This window comes from Bipolaris maydis (assembly GCF_028858645.1).
Source record: "Bipolaris maydis strain C4 unplaced genomic scaffold PSV08scaffold_2, whole genome shotgun sequence".
NCBI lineage: Eukaryota > Fungi > Ascomycota > Dothideomycetes > Pleosporales > Pleosporaceae > Bipolaris > Bipolaris maydis.
The window spans coordinates 2,296,521-2,318,624 of record NW_027093858.1 but is presented as its reverse complement, the minus strand read 5'-3'; the positions used below and the strand labels follow the sequence as shown (position 1 = coordinate 2,318,624).

The window sequence follows — 22,104 nt, the reverse complement described above, 5'->3', positions numbered from 1 at the left end:
TCAAATGAGCTTTGAACACATGCACCACCCTCTGATCTCGTCCTTATCAGCTTCTGGTTTCACGGCAAGCTTTGCGACTTTGGCTGACTCAATTCAGATGCGATAGCAACCACATCTCGCAATGGTGCCCAGTCACCAAGATAGATGTATTAGCAACATGCTGGTAATGCACCTGAGCTGCCGCTGTCGTATTCCCCTAGGAAGGTCTGCGCATACGGATATAAGCATGGGGCCAGTGGGATGTCGAGGCCTTCGCTGAGCACAAGCTGCTATTTCGGCATGCGTCACCGGAGGTCTTCGCCGTCTAACGCAAGAGGTGGCTCGTCTGGACACACTGTGGCACTGCCTATGAGCGCATTCTCACTGCCTTGACCTGGTGTAGCCAGCAAGGCCAGGCACTAACATTTGGTAAGTCGAGCTCTGCATCCCTCTAATTTTTTTTGTGATGAACGTATTATTTCAGTTCTGCTTCCGAACTACAATGTGGAAATTATATACCGCTTACCTTTGTCTGATATGACTTGATTTCTATCTTGTTCAACCAATGCTTCCAATGGACGTTGCTGACGTTTCAAATAGACTACAGCATATCTTTTATCTTGCACCCCCTCAGTGGTAAGTACTTCACCTTTCTCTTCTTTCGCCAGGAAGAAAACTAGTCTATCCATTCAATGACATCTGTTGCCGGGTCACCCTCCCGCACTCTACCAGCTTCGGCTGGAATGACGGGTTGTGGAGTTGCAATGTTGGCTCGTCCAGCGCCGCGTAATTGTGGTCTTTGTGCTGAAAGTCGTGGCAATCCGTCTTGGGCTGCCGCAACCAGAGGCCAGGTGACAGGGGATGATTAAACACGGCTGTCTGAGCATATTGCATACTCTGAAAGTTTTGCGAAATTACAGCTTGAGCACTGCTAACAGCGCTCAGATCACTTTTTGTAATAACACCCACAGCTTCGCATGTCCGGTCCGCGAGTAGCACCGAGGGTGGAATGGCGGCATGCTGGGGGGGTGGCGGCGTCGGTAGCTTGAGTAGATGCAGTTAGATAGTTGCAAATCCTATGATTTACACTTGCCCAAATCAGACACTCCTCTCTGTGTCCGTGTTTTATTCATTAAGGACACGCCCGTGGTTGGCCTTCACAATGGCTTTCGAGGGCATACCGTCAGCGCGCTGGTGGTGACAATAAAGCTTCCATTGGCTACGACAATTAAGCACATGGTACAGGCGTAACCGACAGCCTGGCAATCAGGGCTGCATGGATGGTGAGGCAGGGTGCTGTGCAGAATGGCATGCCGTGTCTTCTCCGCTGAATTTCCGGCGAATACGTACGCCTGCGTATCATTGCTCTGAAACGGCCATACGTACTACTACTAGTCAGCTTGGCTTAGCTTCACGCCCCCGAACAGTTGCAAAGTGTCCGAAACGCAGCGAACAAAACGTCTTGCATCTCGCCGGGCACGCGCATCGCATCGATAGTCTGGTGCGATCACTGTCAGCAGCTGCGGACTATCGACATTAGTACGACTAAACTTTAACGTGGCCTTGGCGAGTTGATCCTAGGCCAAGACCTACCACAAGATACCAAAGACGCGCGAGCCCTCGATTGATCCAACAACCCACTCTCCTCTCGTCGCAATCACCACGGCCGACTACACCTCTCCCCTGACAGGATAGGGGAGAACAGAGCATCATTGTTCCGTGGCGCAGCCGTGTAGTCTGGGAGGTCTTAGCTGACCAGGGTTTCAAAGGGACCCATCCGTACTATCTGGTGCCCGTCTTCCACGAATGCTTCCTTCATACTCAACGTCAAAAGGGAAAATGCATCGCCATGCGTTTTCCAACGGGGCATATCCCTCCCAAGGGGGAGGTACTTTTTCCATACAGCCTCATAAGTACGTCTATACACCGCAATGCGCAGCGCAGCCCCAGCGCACTACCGCTGCATCATACCTCCTTTACCCCCACGACTCTGGCCACACAACGTCCTGACTTTGATTACGTTTCTAGATTTCAGCCGCGGTCACAGCCTGCTCTAAGACGGCGAAGGACGTTGATACAGCGCCTGCTGCTTGTGGGCTCGCTTTTCTTTACAGCCCTCTTCTTCTTTTTTCCCAACCTGCGACCAAATTTGGGCTCCGGACCCCTGAGCCTCATCACTTCGAGCGACGATTCGCAACTCGAGACGGTACGATACTACGACCTGAACAATGTCCAGGGTACCGCAAGAGGATGGGAGAGGGAGGAGCGGATACTTCTCTGCGCCCCATTGCGAGATGCATCCCCACATCTGCCCATGTTCTTCAGCCACCTCAAGAACCTCACATACCCACACAATCTCATTGACTTGGCGTTTCTCGTTGGAGATTCCAAGGACAACACAATTTCGCTCCTAACGGAAAAGTTGAAGGAACTGCAGGCCGACCCGGACCCAAAGCAACAATTCGGAGAGATTTCAATCATGGAAAAGGACTTTGGACAAAAGGTCAACCAAGATGTTGAGAGCCGCCACGGTTTCGCTGCACAGGCTAGCCGTCGAAAGTCAATGGCGCAAGCCCGCAACTGGCTCCTGAGTGCTGCTTTACGGCCGACACACAGCTGGGTATACTGGAGAGACGTGGACGTAGAGACTGCTCCGTTCACCATCTTGGAGGATCTCATGCGCCACAACAAAGATGTTATTGTACCTAGTATGTTTCAGTTCATCTGGCAGAGGTGTTCATTGCTAACATACCGTTTAGATGTCTGGCGACCGCTCCCAGACTGGCTTGGCGGAGAACAACCATACGATCTGAACTCGTGGCAAGAGTCTGAGACTGCGCTTGCTCTTGCAGATACGCTCGACGAGGACGCCGTCATTGTAGAAGGTTACGCAGAGTACGCGACCTGGCGCCCACATTTGGCATACCTTCGCGACCCCTATGGTGACCCAGACATGGAAATGGAAATTGACGGTGTTGGTGGTGTCAGTATTCTTGCAAAAGCAAAGGTATTCCGCGCTGGTTGCCACTTCCCCGCATTCAGTTTCGAGAAGCACGCCGAGACTGAAGGATTCGGCAAGGTAAAACATTCAGCCTCTTCTTGTGCGACGAAGCTAATATATTGCAGATGGCCAAACGCATGAAGTTCTCAGTCGTCGGTCTTCCCCACTATACCATCTGGCATCTTTACGAGCCTAGCGTCGACGACATTCGTCACATGGAAGAAATGGAAAAGGAACGCAAGGCGAAAGAGGCCGAAGAAGAAGCTAAGAAGGCTAAGGAAGCTAAGATCAAAGAGTCTTTCGACGAAAAGAAGGGCGACTGGGCGAAAGAGAAGGCCGCAGTTCAGGAGCTGATTCAAAAAGCAAAGAGCGAGGCCAAGGAAGGGGAGCAGAAGGACAAGCAGCCAGAGGAGAAGAAGAAGGAAGAAGCCAAAGAAGAGAAGCCAGCCGAGAAGAAGGAGGGCAAGTCGTAGTATCTACAGTACATGCATAATGTGAGGGGCTACAAGACTTGGACTTCTTTTTATTGATGCAGCTTCGTGCGTGCAGTGGGGATGCGCGAGTACGGCAACGACAGTAACGACTTGGGTAGACTGAGAGCGCGCATCTGGAGCGTTGGTTTCTCTCGACTCACTGCGTGCTTTGGCTGGGACCCAATAACACCAGCATGTAGTGTGTCAATGTTGAGCTGGATTTGCTTATAGGAATCAGAGCCTGTCGCTCTCTCTTGTGGCGGGCGTTGGACAACCAGTTTGAAGGGTTGCATACATTAGACAGCAATTATTGCATCACAAGGCGCTAGGGGGGTTTCAGTAGTAGAATTAGCAGCTTATTCATCTGTAATAATATTTGACACCATCTCGAGTCGGTCATGTGTCGTTTCCAACTGGTGTTTGTTCGGGTGGTACTTCGCCCTACGTATGATGGGTGTTTGCTTTGGACCCTGGCACGATCAGCGTTGCGTCTCAGCACCTCCGAAACTCCGCTGCGTACTAGAGCTAATCCGCCAGATCACCAAAGAGACCATTTGCCAGTTGCCTAGTACTTACGGACACATTGTCAGTAGACGACTCCTAATTGCACTCGACAGGTTTGGAGTACGTCTACCTTTTTTTTCAGGCAACAGCAAAGAGTTGGAAGAATGCGTGTCATCTTTCCAATCAACTGAACGTAGCATAAAGCTGTCCATGTGCCCGCCAGTATAACGACACGGTGTCGCGCGCAATACTTTCCCCACCACTTACGCAACTACACACCAGCTTTCCAGCACCATGTCGAGCATCGACGGCGACGACAATTGCGCGTCAACCCTCCAAGAGACGATCGCAAGCCTGGACCCCCGCCCCATTACCGTCGCAGTCAACCCAGTAGCTCTCGTTGTGACAGAATGTATCACCGTCACGTCGGCTATGCGAAAGCATGCCCGCTGGGCGCATTCCTCAGTCGCGGCGATATTGGGGAGCTCCTCTAACAAGGCTCCAACTGTACAGCGGCGCGATCGAACAGGACAGGGCATTGTGAGTGCAGGAGAGCAAGAGGAGGCTGTTCCGAGCAGATGGGGATTGCGGGGGAAGAAGGGCAAGAGCATGCAAGACAACCCCCTCATGTCTGCATTTGCGCGCCTAAGGAATGATCTCAAGGGCTGTAAAAGTAGGGAACATTGTTCACAATGCGTTCCATACCAGAGCTATACTAATGCTACCACGCCAGATATCCGGACATTCGATACGCCCTCTATGCTTCACCCCTTCCTACAAGTTATCCGTTCGTCTTCCACATCTGCGCCCATTACCTCACTCGCCCTGATTGCCATTACAAAGTTTCTATCGTATGGCATCATTGGGCACGATTCTCCACGCCTACCAGAAGCTATGCAGCAGCTCTCTTCTGCTATTACACATTGCCGTTTCGAAGCTACCGACTCTGCAGCAGACGAAATCGTCTTGCTCCGCATCCTCAGGTTAATGGAAGTCATGATATCGGGCCGTGGGGGAGAGGTACTCGGCGACGAGAGCGTATGCGAGATGATGGAAACCGGCTTGAGCATGTGCTGTCAGGCACGACTCTCCGAGGTGCTGCGACGATCCGCCGAGGTGGCCATGGTTTCCATGTGTCAGGTTATATTCAGGAGATTGAAGACCCTCGAGGTTGAGTCGCCAGATGAACTGCAGGCCATGGACGAAGAGCTCGAAGGCAAAGACGAGCAGGATGGCCTACGGATGGATCCAACAGCAGATGGCGGAGGCGATGCTGCACAGCACAAGGTTGAAGCACTACAGCTTTCGAGCGACCCTGAAAAGGGTCAAGAAGATAACGAAAGTACCGCAAACCCAGCAAGTAGTACTCTCGATCTTCCTGCCACAGCTGCAGACGGAGAGTCTAAGTCTGCTGTCGAGATCAAGCCATACTCGTTGCCATCTATAAGAGAACTGTTTCGAGTACTGGTCGATCTACTGGACCCGCACGACCGACAGCATACCGATACCATGCGTGTCATGGCGTTGCGCATTGTCGATGTTGCACTCGAAGTGGCTGGACCCTCAATCGCAAGTCATCCTAGTCTTGCAAACTTGGCCAAGGATACCCTGTGTCGGCACATTTTCCAACTGGTCAGGTCGGACAACATGGCGATTCTGAACGAGTCATTGCGAGTTGCTGGCACCTTGTTGGCAACATGTAGGAATGTGCTCAAGCTGCAACAAGAGCTTTACCTCTCTTACCTAGTGGCTTGTCTCTTTCCAAGGGTGGAGATACCAGTAGAGCCTGGTATTGAACCTTCATTATACGAAGGTGTTCCACAAGCGCCGAGTCTCATAAAGCAACCGCCACAACAAAACAGCACCAGTGGCCGTTCGACCCCAGTACCTGTTAAAGATCGACAAAAGCTGGGTTTGGAGGGAGGCGTCCGAAAACCCGATGCCCGAGAAGCCATGGTGGAAAACCTGGGCGGCTTAGTTCGGATATCGTCATACATGGCAGAGCTGTTTGTCAACTATGATTGCGAGATTGACCGTGGTGATGTCTGTATGGACATTGTGGGACTTCTCTCGCGGAACGCCTTCCCAGACTCCGCAACCTGGAGTACTGTCAATGTACCACCTCTCTGCTTAGATGCACTCCTCGGTTTTGTGCAATCCATGGCCGATCGTTTGGACGACGAGCCAGTGACTGAAGGTTATCCTAGTGTCGAATCGCTTCGTGAGCAGCGAGCACGCAAGGCCGTCATCATTAAGGGTGCAACCAAGTTCAACGAGAAGCCCAAAGCTGGCATCGCGTACCTAGCGTCACAAGGCGTTATATCCGACCCTGATGATCCCAAATGCATTGCTGAATTCGTCAAAGGCACAACGAGAGTTGATAAGAAAGTTCTCGGAGAGTTCATATCGAAAAAAGGAAATGAAGCGATACTTAGCGCCTTTATCGACTTGTTCGACTTCACTGGGCAGCGCATTGACGAAGCGCTCCGCCAACTTCTACACGCTTTCCGTCTTCCTGGAGAATCTGCACTGATTGAAAGAATTCTCACAGAGTTCTCTGAAAAATACTTCAAAATGGCGAAACCTGAAGGTATTGTCAACGGCGACGCTATCTACATTCTCACATACGCAGTCATCATGTTGAATACCGACCAGCATAATCCCAACATGAAGCAAAAGCGAATGCAACTGGAAGACTTTAGGAGAAACGTACGGGGTGTCAATGACGGAAAGGACTTTGACGCAGATTTCTTGGAGAAAATCTATGAGTCTATCAAGAACCGTGAAATCATCCTGCCTGAGGAGCATAGCGACCGAAACGCCTACGAGCATGCATGGAAAGAGCTGCTCGTCAAGTGCCAGTCAACATCAGATATTGTCATCTGTGAAACCAACATTTTCGATGCAGACATGTTTGCTGCTACTTGGAAACCCATTGTAGCAACACTGGCATATGTCTTCATGTCCGCTACCGACGACGCGGTTTTCTCACGTGTTGTGCAAGGCTTTGACCAATGCGCTCAGATTGCAGCGAAATACGGGCTTACTGATGCTCTGGACCGCATCATCTCGTGCCTTTCATACATAAGCACATTGGCGCCTGATGTGCCCCCGAGCACTTCATTGAACACTGAGGTTCAGGCCGACAAGAAGAGTGTCATGGTCAGCGAGACTGCTGTCCGCTTTGGTCGCGATGCCCGAGCGCAATTAGCAACTGTCGTGCTGTTCCAGGTCATCAAAGGCAATGAAGCATCGATAAGAGGAGGATGGGAACATGTAAGTCTCATGTTTGTGCAATCAGGATGTCGCTAACATCGATAGCTCATTCGCATCATGGTCAACCTCTTCGTCAACTCGTTGATACCACCTTACTTCCTTTCCTTCCAGAAAACCCTTGCCTTAGCACCGATACCCCTCCAGAACCCAGCCCAAGTCATTGACCGTGCTGAGCGTCCCGCCGATACTGGAATATTCTCAGCTTTGACGTCTTATGTTTCCAGCTTCGCTAATGATGAGCCGCCAGAGCCATCGGACCAGGAGATAGAATACACACTTTGCACTGTAGATACGGTGAAGGAGTGCCACTTCGAAGACATCCTTGCAAACATTAGTCAGCTACCCATAGATTCTCTCAGGTCGCTACTTGATTCATTACTTCGGCACCTGCCCGAAGATGGGTCGCCAACCGTCATTGTGGTGAAGCCTGAAATTCCAGGTGCAAGTCCACGAACACCTGGTCCTCGGCAGAAAGGCAAGGGTCCCCTTTATGACCCCAGCTTGGTCTTTGTTCTTGAGCTGGCCACTGTATTGGCCCTACGTGACGAAGAGACTGTCAGAGACCTTGCAAAGGATGTGATCGATGCGCTGGCATCGGTTATTCGAGATGCTACTAAGCATCATTATGTGGTAGTCGCCCGGTCATCATACTATCTCCTGAGCCTGCTCAAGGCTAGCAATGTGAGTATCAACACGCAAGATATTCTGAGTCTTCTAATATGATTAGGACTATGACTTCATTCGGGCGCCAGTTCTCATGCACACTTTCTCAAGCTTCAACGATTCACTGCTGCAGGAGTGTGCACAACCAATCCTCAAGGGCTTGAGCGATTGCTGCAAGGGGCCCAATGCGCTTCGCAGTGAGCTTGCAGGCTCACCAGACTTCTGGACCATTCTTAACAGGTTAGCTAATGTACCTGATGCCGCTGGAGATGTCTTTTTGCTTGTAGAGGACCTAGCTACATCGCCACAGCCAGGCATTACTGCAGACAACTATGAAGCTGCAATTGCGCTCCTCAATGAGTTTGCAACTGCTGCTCAAGTGGGCGCACGGGAGGAGCAGCTGTATGACCAAGCAGTGCGGCGCAACAAGGGACAAAAGCTCAAAAAGCCGGAGAACAGTGAGATTGTTGTACGAGGCAGTACTGCTATGAGCATCGTCTTCCAGTTGTCCAGTCGAGTACCAAACTTTATCGAGCAATCTCATCTCGAGACTACTAAAGGTAAATTGATGGATTGAAATTTACACATACGGATGCTAACAACGTTGCAGCATGGACAGCATACTGGTCTCCTATTCTGAAGACGCTCGCGCACCAATGTCTGAACCCTTGTCGTTCCATCCGCCAACAAGCTTTTGTCTCGCTCCAGCGCACTCTCCTGTCCGCTGATCTTGCCTCTCCTGACCACAAGGAATGGACTTCCATCTTCAGCGAAGTGCTCATCCCGCTCATCACTCAACTCCTTAAACCAGAAGTGTACCAATCCGATCCTCTCGGTATGAGCGAAACGCGCGTCCGTGCAGCCACCCTTCTCAGCAAAGTTTTCCTACACTACCTGGTCCTCCTGGACGGCCTAGGCGAGAAAGGAGAAAAAGGTCTGTTTGAGGAACTTTGGATCACCATTGTCAGCATCATGGACCGCCTAGGCAACAGCGGTCAAGGTGACATGGAAGAAGCTGTAGCCGAGAACCTCAAGAACATGCTCCTTGTTCTAAGCAGTGGAGGCTACCTTGCTCCGCCTGACGAAAACCCAGACCGCGAGGAACTCTGGCATGAGACGTGGAAACGCATCAATCGCTTCCAGCCGAACTTCTTCGCTGAGCTGTTCCCTGAAGAGGCTGGTAAGCCGGCGCGCCCAAGGCCAAGTAAGGATGAGAGGGCTGCTGCGAAGAGTCCTGTGCCCCCGGCCGAGAAACGGGAGGTAGATGCTGCGATTGGGACGAAGGATGATGGAGAGAAGAATGGGGCTAGTGAGGAGACTGACGAAGATGATGAAGACGATGAAGAGGAAGAGGCCGAGCAGAAGAAGAAGGCTGAGGGGAAAGATGATTAGACATTTTGTTTCTCTCTCAAATAGTTGGTACTGGGGGTGTTGCTAGAGTAGATGATTCCATGTTACGAGTTGTGTAGTACTAGACGGCTTGTTGATGTTACTGGAGAAGTATGTAATTGATACGCACGGCACATTATCCTCTCTGCAAAACCTGCCCCCCCTTTTTTTTCTCCCTTCGAACAACTACCTGATCCTTCCACGACTTTGAAGCCTTGCATGTTAACCAGGATCAATGAATGAAAGAAAAAAAGAAGAAAAAAAAGGGGCTAAATGTTGTCGAATCTTTTATTTCTCGCACAAATATATACGTATTCTGAAAATTTCTCTCAACCCCCAGCTTGTCTACAAGCTTACGTACTGCCGTGTTCCATGTTTGATATCCCGTGTTCTACCTTGTCACCTTCATATGCTTAGTTCATGCGACCGGGAAACCCCCTTTTAGCGGGGTGAACGACTATTGTGGCTGGTGCTGCTACTGCAGGAGTCTCTGCTGCGGGCGCTTCTGGCGCTGGTGCCTCTGCCGCTGGTGCCTCTGCCGCTGGTGCTTCTGGAGCGGGAGACTCAGCGGGAGCTTCAGCAGCAGGTGCCTCAGCAGCGGGTGGTGCCTCAGCAGGAGGTGGACCACCAGCGCCCTCCTCCTCAGGGGGAGCAGGTACAAAACTGCACATAAAAAATCAGTTCAAGCTCAGAAATATATTCTATGGGTGATAGTGTTCCACTTACGCAGCAGCCTCCAAAGCCAACTTGCCCGGCGTTCCACCCACAACATCCGTACCATCAACACTGGCACTGCTCTGCTGGCTCTTCTTTGTGTACTCAGCCAACTGCGTCGCATTAGACGGGTTAATCATCATAACCTGACCGAGCTGGCAATGCGGGCCCGTTGCACAGTACAAGAACATGGGCTCAGTGCTTGTAATGGGCATATTGAAAGTTCCGACTTCGGTTTGCCCATCCTCAAAGGGAATGTGGCCGCTGTGTATACCACCATCCATGGGCGTGCATGCGGTATCAGCGGTGGACTGGGTGACGGTGTGGTTGCCGTTTGAGAATTGGAATTGCACAATGTCGCCCACAGCGGCAGTGATGGAATTGGGGACAAATGTGTCTTGGGGACCGCCAACAACGACGGGAATTATCTGGCTAGCGCGGCGGAGAGGGTTTCCTTGGTGGAGTGTTAGGAAATGAGAATCTCAATTGGAACAGGAAAGTATGAAGACGTACTCTTGATAGCTGGCAGTTTGCCAGCCGTCCTGAACGATGCGCCAGGAAGCGCAGCCGCTGTGGCAGCAAAGACCAGAGACAGTACGAAGCCCTTCATTTTGTATTGAATACTCAAATAAAACTCGGATGCTTTACAAATATGTGTATCGAGGGTATCGAAATCGGACCGCAAAAAAAACCGTTCAACGGTTAGTCCTCAAATCAGGCAAGAGAGATGGTAAAAAAGTAAGGTATTATATAGCGACCGTTTCTACGACTAGCGCAGGTCAAACAAGAAGAAAAGAGTGATGCGAAGAGAAAAAGGTGCGAAGAAGACTGGCAACAAAGAGACAACAAAAACGAGGCTGACAAGACTATTTGCCTGATATATGTATATACACCAACCTCCACTTTCCTTCGCCCCGTTTCTCTTCGTCCACATTCGCCTGAATCAGCCGCGCAACCTCTCTTTCCCACACACGAATCTCCATCCTCACCTCCTGCCAAACCCGCATCTCAAACACGCAAAGAGAAAAAGTGGCCTGAGGGTAGGCGTCCAAGTTGAGCCCAACTGCCTTATGAGACTCACCAGTGTGGGTACCCAAGCCGCCGCAACTGTTGCACCCACTCCTAAACGAAGTTCGCCAAGTTCAAGGACAGGAATTACTAATTGGGTTTTTTGGCCTTTCTGCCAATTGCCCTCATAGGACATATCGGAATGCCATCACGGCATATGTTGAGTCGTTTGAGGATAAGTGGGGGCCAAGCGGGTAGCTTGCACGTTTGGAAACCGTAACTGCATTACCAGGCGCGGCGACAAGGGCTTGGGAGGGGTCCCACCAAGACTGCAAACCGGGGCGGATTCGGCCGAGGGAGGTTCTGTTGGGAAATATTTATCTGAACATGTTTCCAGGCACGTGTAGTGTTGAATCGAAAAAGGAGGCGCTGACTCGTGCGGATGGATAGTATATTTGAGTGAGACTGCTTCAGTAGTTTCTTCAAGCAAGAATTTGTGGCATTGGTTAACTTGGAAGTTCAAGTTCAGATCGTAGATGCCATATATTCCACTTGCAAGCAAAAAGGAGTACCGTGTTGGCGCATACATTTAAGTGATGATAATTGTGGATTGCATTGCCGTGCTGTCCCAGACCAGACTTGAGTTTGCGCCCAGGAGGCATCTCCAAGCGAACGTTTTGGGTCGGCACGTGCATCCGTTACCATGGCCAAACACGACGAAGCCGGCTTGGCTTAGGATGCATGACTGCGTGGGGACAAAAAAAAACGAGGGGCGTTGTTAACGGTAAGGGTGATGTCAAGTGAGACAGCGTATACTTCAGACGACAGCTGTAAATTGATTACGGTATTTCCAGGCGAACTCTAGAATCTTGCGTCATCTGGTCCGCCAGGTCGGTTATCTCACATATCAGCACTTGGTCTATGCATGACACTCGTCCCCATTGTTCGCCGGCTGTATTTCGCGATTACAAGTGCGCTGAATCGTCGGTACCTTTGCTCGCATGGGTTGAAATCGGCCCTTCTAATTCACTTCTTAGTAAACGGCTTCTGCTCTTAAAGGCCAATGCTGCCGTTGTATATGGAGACTGAAATCGAACAATCACGAAGCATCAACGAAGAAGGACCAATTGAAGCTGACAAGGCAGAAAAACAAAGACAACGACGATCAAATGCACTCGACAGATGTAAGAAGCGCAATCAGGTTTCATTATTGGTTAGCTCTGCACCGGTAAGGGCATAACTAAAGGTATTGTATGGCGGGCACTCCAGGCGACTCGAGCGTGGCTGCTTCAGCTTCCCTGTAGACACCGCATAGTTCTATCGCAGATGGGACATGGTGATGTCATGCACTTGCATCGGAACCAGGGACAGCTTTTGTCAACAGAAACGCAGTCGTACATAGTGTATTTGGGGATCATGTCCAAGTGCGACCGTCTTTAGATTTGCAAGCAAGAGCCACAGATGGGTTCGTTTAGAGGAAGTAGTCCGGAGTCCTTCGTGATACCATAGGCTCGCCCGCTCGTGGGCAAGGATCGAACTGCAAGCTAGAGTAGGAGTTAGAGAGTGGTCGTATATGACGAACCGACAGACACTTACAAGGTGTATTTCAGGTGCTCGTCAATCTCCATGATTGCGGCCTGGTTACCGCATCTGTAACAGTAGTTTGGTGCTGTCACATGTAAGCCGTTGAAGCCATCAAATTGGAGCAGAGCGTCATACCTGAGAATATAGTCACAACGTTCCTATCTTGCGACCAGTTGTATCCTTCCATGACAAGCTGATGAGCACGTGCCACGAGCGTCAGGCCGTTGTTGTGATTGAATGCCTCCGAGATGTCCTGTCCAAAAGTGTATCCGGCACCACGAGGTGATATTCCCCAACCGCACCTGTCGTCTGGGTCGGACCAAAGCAAATCGCACATTGGGCCCTCGTGAGGCACCTCTTGTATACGGTCAAGCGCCCTGATGTTGTCGAGCGTGTCGATACTGGGAGAGAGACCGCCATGGAGACAGAAGATCTGGTTGTCGATCAAGGCGGTGAGGGGCAGGTAGTCAAACAAGTCTGTAAAGTATTTCCAAACATTGGCATTGCCGTACTTGCGGAGGCACTCGTCGTAGAAGCCGTATACTTGGGTAATTTGACGAGATTCGTGGTTACCACGGAGGATGGTGATACGCTGGGGGTATCGAATCTTGAGTGCGACCAAGAGAGTCACAGTCTCGACGGAAAAGTAGCCACGGTCGACGTAGTCGCCTGGAGAAATCAGCATACAGCCAGTGCGCGTGAGGCAGCGGACGCACCCATGAAGAGATAGTTCGTGTCTGGGTTGGGACCACCAATCTTGAAAAGTTCCATCAGGTCATGGAACTGACCATGTATGTCACCGCATACTGTGACGGGGCATTTCTGTACAATGGTGAGTAGATAAGGGGGTGGCAGCAGAGAATGGCACCTACAACTGGCTGCACGTTCGACTCATCCTGGAGTACTTCGCGGGCCTGTGGTACAACCGATGTCAGAAGACGCAACCTTTTACAATTTTTCAGCGCGAGCGAGCAGCGCATACCTTGTCGCATAGTCTCTGCACGTCGCTCTCTGCCAACTGCTTGCAGTTCATAAGGCTCTCAATCCAGCCATCGAGGGTGGGAATTGTGGTCGGCTCAGACGTGGGGGCAGACGACAGCTGCATGGGCTCGGGCATCTTGACGTCTTCCATGTTGGTATCCATGATTGCGGGGCGGCGGGTTTGGTGTAGGTGGGGTGGTCGGGTGTTGTGGTGTAGAGCTGTCGAGGGGTTCTTCCCTTTCAAACTCGACCAATGACGTGCGGCAGATGCAAGTACGGGCGATAGAGCGTGTGGACTGGTAGGGTGTGGGAAAGGGAGTTCAAGGGGTTTGTGGGGTGTGCAGGCAAGTATCAGGCGTGGCAACAGGGTTTGAACACAGGAATACAGGGTGAATCAACTCTACGCACGCACTCTATCCACGCAAGGCGGGCGGCGCTGGAACATGGTTTCTCCAGGCCCCGATTGATTCGACAGCATGTCACGTGAATGTCACTAGCGCGAACTACAGTTCGCGCTACTGCCGGCCAGCTCTGCCCAGCATCCGCGACCTCGTCCTTTCTCCACTCTACCACCCCAGTGTCACCGTTGCACATCGTCGCCTCCCAACGCGATCGGCAACAGCGACAATGTCCAACAAGCGCTCATATAGCGCTTTCCTCTCCATCACCCCCGCAGACGGGCTGCACTCCGCTCATGGCTTCAACACTTCCCAGCCGCATGTAAGTCGTTGCAGCTGTGCACAATGCTTGATTCACAGTGATAGCAGGCGCAACAGACAATGACCCCCTCGACTTCCTCCTTTCGTATGCCGGGCGCTTGGCCCGAGGAACTCTCAATCGCAGAAAAAGTCGCGCCCGAACCTGCGCCAACCTCTGTCCTCACAATCATCGGCAAACTCGTAGCATCAGTGAATGTCGCAAACCTGCTTAATATACCAAGGCGCATCGCAAACCGATTTCTGCACCAGCGAAAAATCAAGGCAATCTCCATCATCAGCTCTTCTGGCTCCAACAAGAGACGCTTCGTCGCTGCCGGGTATGGGGACGATGAAGCCGAGACACCATCACCTTCAGTACGCGTGCGTGCGCATCAGGCGCGTCGCCAGAATGAACGTCAAAAGTACGCATCTCTCGCACAGCCAGAATTCCGGAAACACACAGCCAGTACCGAAGAAAATCGCGAACCCGCCGCACCCATTCAGTCCACGTTACAAACGCGAGACGCGCATATCAGCTCAGGCTTTGAGGCACGCCCATTTGGCCACGAGCCCGAACCCGAACTCGAACCCAATGACGAAGAAGACGGCGACATCAGCATAGATTTCTCTTTTGACGATATACTCACGTCAACTCCACCCCGCAATGCGCAAACAGGCTCGCCTGTGCATGTGGCGTGGAATAGCCCGCAGATTCGTTTGCCCGCTAGCCGCATCTCCCCTGTTCGGCCTACGCAGCCCGTATTGTCATCCTGGTCATCACGCGGCCCTCCACAGTTGCAATCGTCAGCCCACCAGATTTCCCAGAAACCAGCCCCATCCCTCTTCAAGAGACATGTGGAAACAGCTCAGAACCCACAACGCACCGGACCCCGCGCAACCAAACTTCCCACTATCACACCTCTGCGCCGTCAACTAGTCAAGATACAGTTCGGCGCAGAACACAGACGTCTTCAAGCCACTCGACAAACGGAACCTTCAACAATAAGATCCGCGGATCAAGGTTTTGCCGAGTCCGAACTAACTAAAATCACCCCCACCCCGGCTGTTGATCAGGACCTCTCTTATTTGCCGGATGCTTCGTCATCACCGCAGCAAGTGGAGGCCCAACCCAAAATCGACGCATCGCCTAACCAACCCAACACCCAACCCGCTAGTACCGAATTCGAGTACACTAACGACCTCTCCTTTCTTGTCGACGCACCACCCAGACCATCTGTACGATGGGCAAAGCATGCAGGGACAAAGTCTTTCTATTGTGACGAAAAAGTCAGCGATATGCTTGATTCTACGCTAGAGATTATCAACTCCAGTCCCGTACGGGGAGTCTGGCACAACTTCCAGTGCAATCAACAGGTCACATCTGATACGGCTCCATCTTCACCTCAGTCTTCAGCGGCCGATAGTCCCAAGGTTGCAGCAATCGATCGTCATGCCAATAATAATGGTTTCCATGGCGTCCCTCCAGACACTTTTGACACTTCTGATGACTCGCTTGAAGAATCAGCACTATCCCTGGAGCTTGTCCAAGATCTCCACAACGATTTCAAGACCAAGCTCGCGTTGGCGCCACCACCACCTCCCCCACCCAAACCACTGATCACACCCTTATCTCCAGAAGAAATGAAGACCCTGTATACTGCGGCAGCAAATACCAGCAATGGACTCAAGGCCGACAAGTGGGTAATCGACCAGAAGCTCTACGCCCGGGATTTTGCGACATTGCTGCCCCAACTCTTCAATGGCGATCCTAGGGCTTGGTTGAATGACAACATCGTCAACGAATATCTTTCGATTCTGGTAGCCGCTAAGAAGAAGGAAGTGGGGTTCGAACACAAGCGCGGTGGACCAGCTCCTCCTGTCCATGCATTCTCATCGTTTTGGTACAGCACTGCGGATACATCACGTTGGTCCAACCGGTTTCAGCTCAAAGGCAAGCAGTATCTGGATGCACAACTTATTCTCTATCCCATCTGTGACCGGGGACATTGGCGTCTTCTGGCTGTTTATCCTCAGAAACGGTCCATCGAATACCTCGACTCGATGAGTCTCAGCGGCCAGAAGTACATTGAAAAGCTCGATGAATATCTGCAGAAAGAGCTTGGTGATTTGTACATTGCCGAGGAGTGGTCCAAGGGCACGATCCAGCGCAGCAGTCAGCAACTGAACGGCAGTGATTGCGGCGTCTTCACTCTTCTGAACGCCCTGACGCTCCTACGCGGCGACGATACAAAGCTCGTGCTCGCCACTAACGGCATGGACGACGCACGCAAGCGCATCGCAGCAACTTTGCTCGCCGGACGTCCCACAACGGAACTGGACTAAAGACGATGACACGGCTTGGTCGGACAGAAACGAATTTCATTTTTCACATTGCATAGCATTGCATGGTTTGGGAGCAAGGTAGGAAAAGTTTTTTCTTGCTTTAAGCATGGTGCATAGCGACGGTGTTTCGGTCGTTTTTTTTTCACGGGTAGGCGACACGGAACGAATTGATACCCACCCATACATACACACGATACCCACGGCCGACAGAGGCTTCTTCCGATCATTTTCTCTCCAACACGACCTCTCTTCTTGAATATCCGATGGGCACGTGGTAGGCTCGGTTGGAAATTGCAAATGAGGGGGGCACAAGCATTCATGTAGTATAGAACTTTTTTACGTTGCTTTTTTGCGTCTTCTTCTTCTTGTACAAATTGTTAGGACAGGGGATCGGAGAGATTGCATAGTTGAGTATAACTCAACCCACTCAGTATAGCAATCCACATGGAAATGAAAGCATTGCTTGAACGGCTAAATTATTTTATTCATTAGAGGCATATATACATACATTGCCCCACGCGTGTGCAGCTGATTACCTATATTCTACGCAGCAACCTTGACAGTGAGCTTGCCAAAATGCTTCTGGTCCCACATGTACTGGTATGCATCCTTAAGATCCTTGAGCTCAAACACCTTCTCATCGAGGATAGGGTGAATGTCATTCGCCTCAATGGCACGGCACATATCCTCCATTTGCAGTCGTGAGCCGACGAGGAGACCGCGGACGGTGCAAATGTTGTTCAAGCAGTCAAGGAACGTAGGCTGGTCCTTTCCGCCGCCGCCAATGAAGCCAATGATAGAGATAACACCGTCAATGGCAATGGCCTTGAGCGACTGTGCCATTGTGGTTGGGCCACCAACTTCGACTACGTGCTGGACACCCGCACCACCGGGGGTCAGCTTTGCGGCTTCCTCGCCCCAGTTTGGCGTCTCCTTGTAGTTGATGATGTGGTCTGCGCCATACTTCTTGAGAAGGTCGGCCTTGCTGGCGGAACTGGTGGTAGCAATGACGCTTGCGCCGGCTGCCTTTGCGAATTGCAGAGCGAAGATGCTGACGCCGCCGGTGCCCTGAGTGAGGACTGTGTCGCCGGGCTTGAGGGCGCGCGACTCGAGGCCGTAGAGGGCGTTCCAGGCTGTGAGAGCTGCGCAGGATAGGGTAGAGGCTTCGAGCATGTTGAGGTTGGAGGGTGCCTTGACGAGGCCTGCCTCGTCGAAGACGGCGTGCTCACGCAGAGTACCGTCTAGGGCGCCACCAAGACCGGTAGCGAGGGATTGCGCGTCGAGAGAGCCAGCGATGTGGCCCTGGTTGAAGAGAGTGACTACCTTGTCTATGCGAGTGTTAGTTTCTCGGTCTGAGCGGCACGGCTTTGGCGTAATCTATACATACCTCCGGGCTGGAAGCGTGTGACGTGCTTGCCAACAGCTTCGACAGTACCAGCACCGTCTGAGCCGGGGACAATGTTGTCCTTCATAGGGAAGGGGTATTTGCCCTTGGGGATGATGAGATCACGGTAGTTGAGAGACGCGGCATGGACTATTGCATGGTTAGCGTTGTTGCAAAATCCAATTGCTCATACTACGTACTCTTGACGAGGACATCTTTGTCGCCAATCTCGGGTACCTTGGCCTGCTCGTTAAACTTGAGAGACTCGAAGCCGTCCTTTCCTTGGACAGTCCATGCCTTGGTGGTTGATGGTGCCATGTTGATTGTGGGCAAGAGATTATTCAGGAATGTGCAGACTATGATTGAACGGTAGAAACTTTTGCCGTATGTGAGCTATGCTAGGACTTTTGGGGGACACCAGCAGCTTGATGCTGTTCCCCGCCATGCCGGTTCCTCGTCTCATATATGTACAAGGCTTGCCATGTGGGAGTGGGGTCCTCGAAGATCCGATAGTGACGCAACAACAGGATGGCTGCTAACTCAATCTAACGTCACAACTGGGACAACCTTGTAGAGTGCGGGTATCATGGGTGCTTAGCGTAGGAAACAAGTGGCGATTTGGCCGATCAAGAATCTCCAAGACCCGAATTGGTTGCTTCTGCCGTGTTGTACTGAGGCTTGGAAACCGCCGGCCCCAGCGAGTGAGGGGAAATCGAAAGACATCAGGGCCAGGCCGGTGTCAAGGCGGAGATGACTCGGACATGTGGACTACCTGCACATGTCTGGCCGTGCAACGGTGAGGGAGATACTCGACGTGCATTTGTAAGCCTCCCGGGTTTACGGCGTGTGGGTCTGAGGAAGGACGCGATGCTTTCGCGTGGTGTCGTGCCCTGCCCGTGCCCCGCACCACTTTCGATTGCCTTCCATACCCACATACACGGTAAGCATACACTGTTCAACGTCGACGCGTGTCAGTATCCGCCAGTCCGTTGGCTGCTTATCCCGGGCGTAGTAGAGTCGTGGTACTGCAGTAGTACCACCTGGTTGGGACCAGACATCGGGGAAAGAAGGCAGCCTCTCGTGGACCCAGAGTCGATTATCAAACAGTGCACTCCCAGTGTTGCCCTCCAGACACACACACAATCTCGGCTGAAACGTCTCATCCTATCATGTTTGATGACCTTGGTGGGGAATAGGTTGTCCCGTCGTGGCACTTGGCGGTGAAAACAAGCATCATGTCCACGAAAATACGCGTCGACGAGAATGCAGCGAACAACAACGATGGCTGAAACGAGTGTGGCACAGTTGCACGCTAAATATGAGCAGGCTGCCTTTCAGCTCTCTGAATAGATGCAGCTGTCAGCCACCCAGGGCGCAGTGATGATTAGTGTATGATCGCCTACCAATGACCGAGCATTGGCCCGTCATCCGCTACGCCCTGACCTTTGTCCACTGGCAGCACCACAGCCAGACAACGCCGCGCATAAAGAGGCAGCACTCGTCTTCGCGCACAGCGTCGACTGCCATGGAATTTTCTTCCCCAGGTTCTACAAAAAACGAAATCGGCCCTTACGCATTCGCTGCCCCTTCAGCTGGAGAATGCTGTGCGAGCGCATCATAATGCATGTGCAACTTGTCGCTCGACACTCTAGCTTCGTCACATAGTTTATGATACAAGCCCCGCCCACCATAGCCCAAGGACCCGAGGAACCACGTTACCATGACCTCTATAGAACCCTCGTCCAGCGACTCGTCGCGCGATGTATCCCCACAGACCCGGCCCGAGCCCTACGATCCTTTCCATGCAAATAACGACCCCATCGAGCTTGCCCACCTATCCAGATCATCCCTCGACGACAACGACACGTATGGCTCCCGTGGGCGCTCCCCACCCCACGAATCGGATGAAGGCATGCGAACAGGGCTACATCCCCGGTCGGTGTTTGGGTTTGGACAGAGCAATGATCAGTATGCACCCGTTCATGAGCGAAATTCTAGCTTGGGGCCCTCTTTACAGTCAAAGGGAGAGTCGTCGTATACAATAAATCGCGCGCTATACAACAGCACGTCGAGAGATGCCGATACCCAGGCTATACTCGACCGGAGATCGGGCGAATTAGCCCAATGGCACATATACTGGACCACTCCTGCACTGATAATATTACTTTTTCTAGCCGGTTTTGCTGCAGCAGTGGGCCACCATTTGTTCTATTCATATCTTGACGGAAAACCGGCTACAGCTCAGTTGAAGATGGTCAGGTACGGCACAGCACTAGCCTTCTTTGTCAAGAGTACGCTCGCGGGGTGCGTCATCATGTGCAATCGTCAACGCATCTGGTATACCTTTCGGCGGAAAGCCATGACAATCAAGGGCATCGATGGCCTGTTTTCAGCAACAGAGGATCCCACGCAGTTTTTCATGAACTGGGAAATGACCCGCAACGGCAAGCTTGCCACATTGATGGCAGCTTGCACGTGGTAAGTCAAGTGGTCATTAAGAAGCTGACCTTGCTGACCTGTACGAAAAGGTTGATACCTCTGGCCTCTGTTCTTTCTCCAGCGTCACTTACCTCTCAGCTTAGTACCTTGCATGAGAATGGAACGTGTTCGGTGGCGAACCTCAACTTCGCCCAGGAGGCAGATTACAATTTTCGAGACCAAAAGTCTTTTTACAAGAAATCTCTGAGTTTTTTCAATACAACAGATATCAAGGCTCAGCAGCCAGGTTGGTTTGATTATTATGACCAGCCTTCCAAAACCGCTCGGCGTCTGGTCTTTAGTAGCGTCTACACGCAGAAGCCGCAGTCCCGCGAGAACGCGGCCATGTCGTTTTGTGGCGAAAGCTGGAACTGCACTTATTCAATCAACTTCTTGGGTCCAGGATATAAATGCGACGATCTCAACGATGCCGACAAAGCCAAGGCACCCTTTTCCATGGACATACTTGCGCCGAAAGGAAACCTTACCTACTATGCAGATGTAGATCAAGGTGATTATCATTACCAAGATCCAAGAAGTGAAGGTGATATGTTGGGTGTCATCCAGAGTGAACCCAATCTCTGGATAGGCTACGCAATCAATACCTACCAGCCATACGCACCCGATTCGCCATTTTACGAGACATGGAAAACCGTCCACGAACCAAGAATGTTTAAATGCGTCATGCACTATACCAACTATACTTTTGAAATGGACTATACCCCCCGACAAAATGCCACACGCAAGCAGCGCGACTTCCTTGCCCCTGTTGTCGACACCACTGTCCAATGGGATGACAAGCAAAATGACTGGACCGCCTCTCCCGCACAAAACTTCATCCGGCCCAGCGATGATGTAGGAAAATACAAAGTAACAAGTACCTACCACACGCTCGGCATGCTCCTCCGCCGCTTCCTCCGTGGCAAAATCGAAAAAAACGACGTCCTAATCACCTACACTGATCTCTCTGAAACCCGCCTTGCGAACAGCAGCTCATCGTATCCGCTCGTCAATCTCAAAACCGAAATGCAGGACCTCTTCGAAGACATGATTATCACGCTGCTCACCGACCCCGATCTCGTCGCTGCCGAAACCCAAAACGCGCCCTGCGAGAAATCCCGCACAATGATGGTATACGTCTACTACATGCAGTCCCTCTGGATCGGCTACGCAATCGTCATCGCCATTACCTTCGCCTTCGTACTTGTCGGCGCGTGGTCTTTGTATAGAAACGGTGTCGCGTCCGACGTCCTCTTCTCGCGTATCATGGTTACTACGCGGAACCCCACGCTGGATCACTTGAGTGTAGGCGCGTGTCTGGGCGGTGACCCGTTTCCCAAGGATTTGACAAAGACCAAGCTACGGTTTGGTGTGCTGCTTGAGGATGATCCAAAGGAGGGGCCGCTGGGCAAGGTGGAGCATTGTTGTTTTGGTACAGTGGGCGAGACCAAGGAGATTGTCAAGGGGGGCACGTATGCGGGGTTGAAGAAATGGAGGGGGAAAGGTCAGGGGGAGGAGAGGTCAAGTGCGGATGAGAAGGAGCCGTTGCTTTTTGAGCGGGCGTGATGGTGTGGGCTTTTATGAATGGTGTATTATGATATCCGTACGGTTTAGATTTCCGATGTATTT

At 51.7% G+C, this 22,104-nt stretch overlaps 8 protein-coding genes across 8 annotated transcripts; 4 read left to right on the top strand and 4 right to left on the bottom strand.

The window, feature by feature from the left end:
* Positions 1-623: 623 nt before the first annotated feature.
* On the bottom strand, positions 624-1,217 carry PSV08DRAFT_384611 (uncharacterized protein; the record flags this gene model as incomplete). Its single annotated transcript, XM_066093437.1, has 2 exons — positions 624-1,023; positions 1,161-1,217. The coding sequence occupies 2 exons, from the start codon at positions 1,215-1,217 to the stop codon at positions 661-663; spliced, it is 420 nt and encodes a 139-aa protein (XP_065949830.1). The 3' UTR covers positions 624-660.
* Positions 1,218-1,445: 228 nt separating this feature from the next.
* PSV08DRAFT_268286 (glycosyltransferase) lies at positions 1,446-3,843 on the top strand. The gene is made up of 4 exons (XM_014228765.2): positions 1,446-1,892; positions 2,008-2,687; positions 2,739-3,058; positions 3,106-3,843. The coding sequence occupies exons 1-4, from the start codon at positions 1,786-1,788 to the stop codon at positions 3,451-3,453; spliced, it is 1,455 nt and encodes a 484-aa protein (XP_014084240.1). The 5' UTR covers positions 1,446-1,785; the 3' UTR covers positions 3,454-3,843.
* Positions 3,844-4,251: 408 nt separating this feature from the next.
* Positions 4,252-9,436, top strand: PSV08DRAFT_216248 (uncharacterized protein; the record flags this gene model as incomplete). Its single annotated transcript, XM_014228766.2, has 5 exons — positions 4,252-4,630; positions 4,691-7,233; positions 7,279-7,914; positions 7,961-8,456; positions 8,507-9,436. 5 exons carry the CDS (start codon positions 4,252-4,254, stop codon positions 9,286-9,288), a joined length of 4,836 nt encoding a protein of 1,611 aa, XP_014084241.1. The 3' UTR covers positions 9,289-9,436.
* Positions 9,437-9,698: 262 nt separating this feature from the next.
* On the bottom strand, positions 9,699-10,609 carry PSV08DRAFT_243974 (uncharacterized protein; the record flags this gene model as incomplete). Its single annotated transcript, XM_014228767.2, has 3 exons — positions 9,699-9,948; positions 10,012-10,453; positions 10,513-10,609. 3 exons carry the CDS (start codon positions 10,607-10,609, stop codon positions 9,699-9,701), a joined length of 789 nt encoding a protein of 262 aa, XP_014084242.2.
* Positions 10,610-12,193: 1,584 nt separating this feature from the next.
* Positions 12,194-13,844, bottom strand: PSV08DRAFT_268263 (Metallo-dependent phosphatase-like protein). The gene is made up of 6 exons (XM_014228768.2): positions 13,574-13,844; positions 13,464-13,505; positions 13,308-13,413; positions 12,727-13,260; positions 12,604-12,676; positions 12,194-12,551 (listed from the first exon to the last, which is right to left on the bottom strand). The coding sequence occupies exons 1-6, from the start codon at positions 13,733-13,735 to the stop codon at positions 12,479-12,481; spliced, it is 990 nt and encodes a 329-aa protein (XP_014084243.1). The 5' UTR covers positions 13,736-13,844; the 3' UTR covers positions 12,194-12,478.
* A 355-nt stretch (positions 13,845-14,199) lies between these two features.
* On the top strand, positions 14,200-16,613 carry PSV08DRAFT_359218 (uncharacterized protein; the record flags this gene model as incomplete). Its single annotated transcript, XM_066092981.1, has 2 exons — positions 14,200-14,292; positions 14,340-16,613. 2 exons carry the CDS (start codon positions 14,200-14,202, stop codon positions 16,611-16,613), a joined length of 2,367 nt encoding a protein of 788 aa, XP_065949829.1.
* A 457-nt stretch (positions 16,614-17,070) lies between these two features.
* On the bottom strand, positions 17,071-18,719 carry PSV08DRAFT_25803 (uncharacterized protein). The gene is made up of 3 exons (XM_014228770.2): positions 18,198-18,719; positions 18,001-18,147; positions 17,071-17,941 (listed from the first exon to the last, which is right to left on the bottom strand). Exons 1-3 carry the CDS (start codon positions 18,313-18,315, stop codon positions 17,157-17,159), a joined length of 1,050 nt encoding a protein of 349 aa, XP_014084245.1. The 5' UTR covers positions 18,316-18,719; the 3' UTR covers positions 17,071-17,156.
* Positions 18,720-19,522: 803 nt separating this feature from the next.
* On the top strand, positions 19,523-22,041 carry PSV08DRAFT_359216 (uncharacterized protein; the record flags this gene model as incomplete). Its single annotated transcript, XM_014228771.1, has 2 exons — positions 19,523-20,475; positions 20,526-22,041. Exons 1-2 carry the CDS (start codon positions 19,718-19,720, stop codon positions 22,039-22,041), a joined length of 2,274 nt encoding a protein of 757 aa, XP_014084246.1. The 5' UTR covers positions 19,523-19,717.
* Between the last annotated feature and the right edge of the window lie 63 nt (positions 22,042-22,104).

Coding starts and splice junctions, on each gene's coding strand:
- PSV08DRAFT_268286 (XM_014228765.2), top strand. CDS start 1,786: ATGCTTCCTTCATACTCAACGTCAAAAGGGAAAATGCATCGCCATGCG. Junction 2,688..2,738: donor CAAAGATGTTATTGTACCTA/GTATGTTTCAGT, acceptor CATACCGTTTAG/ATGTCTGGCGACCGCTCCCA. Junction 3,059..3,105: donor AGACTGAAGGATTCGGCAAG/GTAAAACATTCA, acceptor AATATATTGCAG/ATGGCCAAACGCATGAAGTT.
- PSV08DRAFT_268263 (XM_014228768.2), bottom strand. CDS start 13,735: ATGGATACCAACATGGAAGACGTCAAGATGCCCGAGCCCATGCAGCTG. Junction 13,414..13,463: donor AGTCGAACGTGCAGCCAGTT/GTAGGTGCCATT, acceptor ACCATTGTACAG/AAATGCCCCGTCACAGTATG. Junction 13,261..13,307: donor CACGAACTATCTCTTCATGG/GTGCGTCCGCTG, acceptor TGATTTCTCCAG/GCGACTACGTCGACCGTGGC.
- PSV08DRAFT_25803 (XM_014228770.2), bottom strand. CDS start 18,315: ATGGCACCATCAACCACCAAGGCATGGACTGTCCAAGGAAAGGACGGC. Junction 18,148..18,197: donor CAAAGATGTCCTCGTCAAGA/GTACGTAGTATG, acceptor ACCATGCAATAG/TCCATGCCGCGTCTCTCAAC. Junction 17,942..18,000: donor CACACGCTTCCAGCCCGGAG/GTATGTATAGAT, acceptor ACACTCGCATAG/ACAAGGTAGTCACTCTCTTC.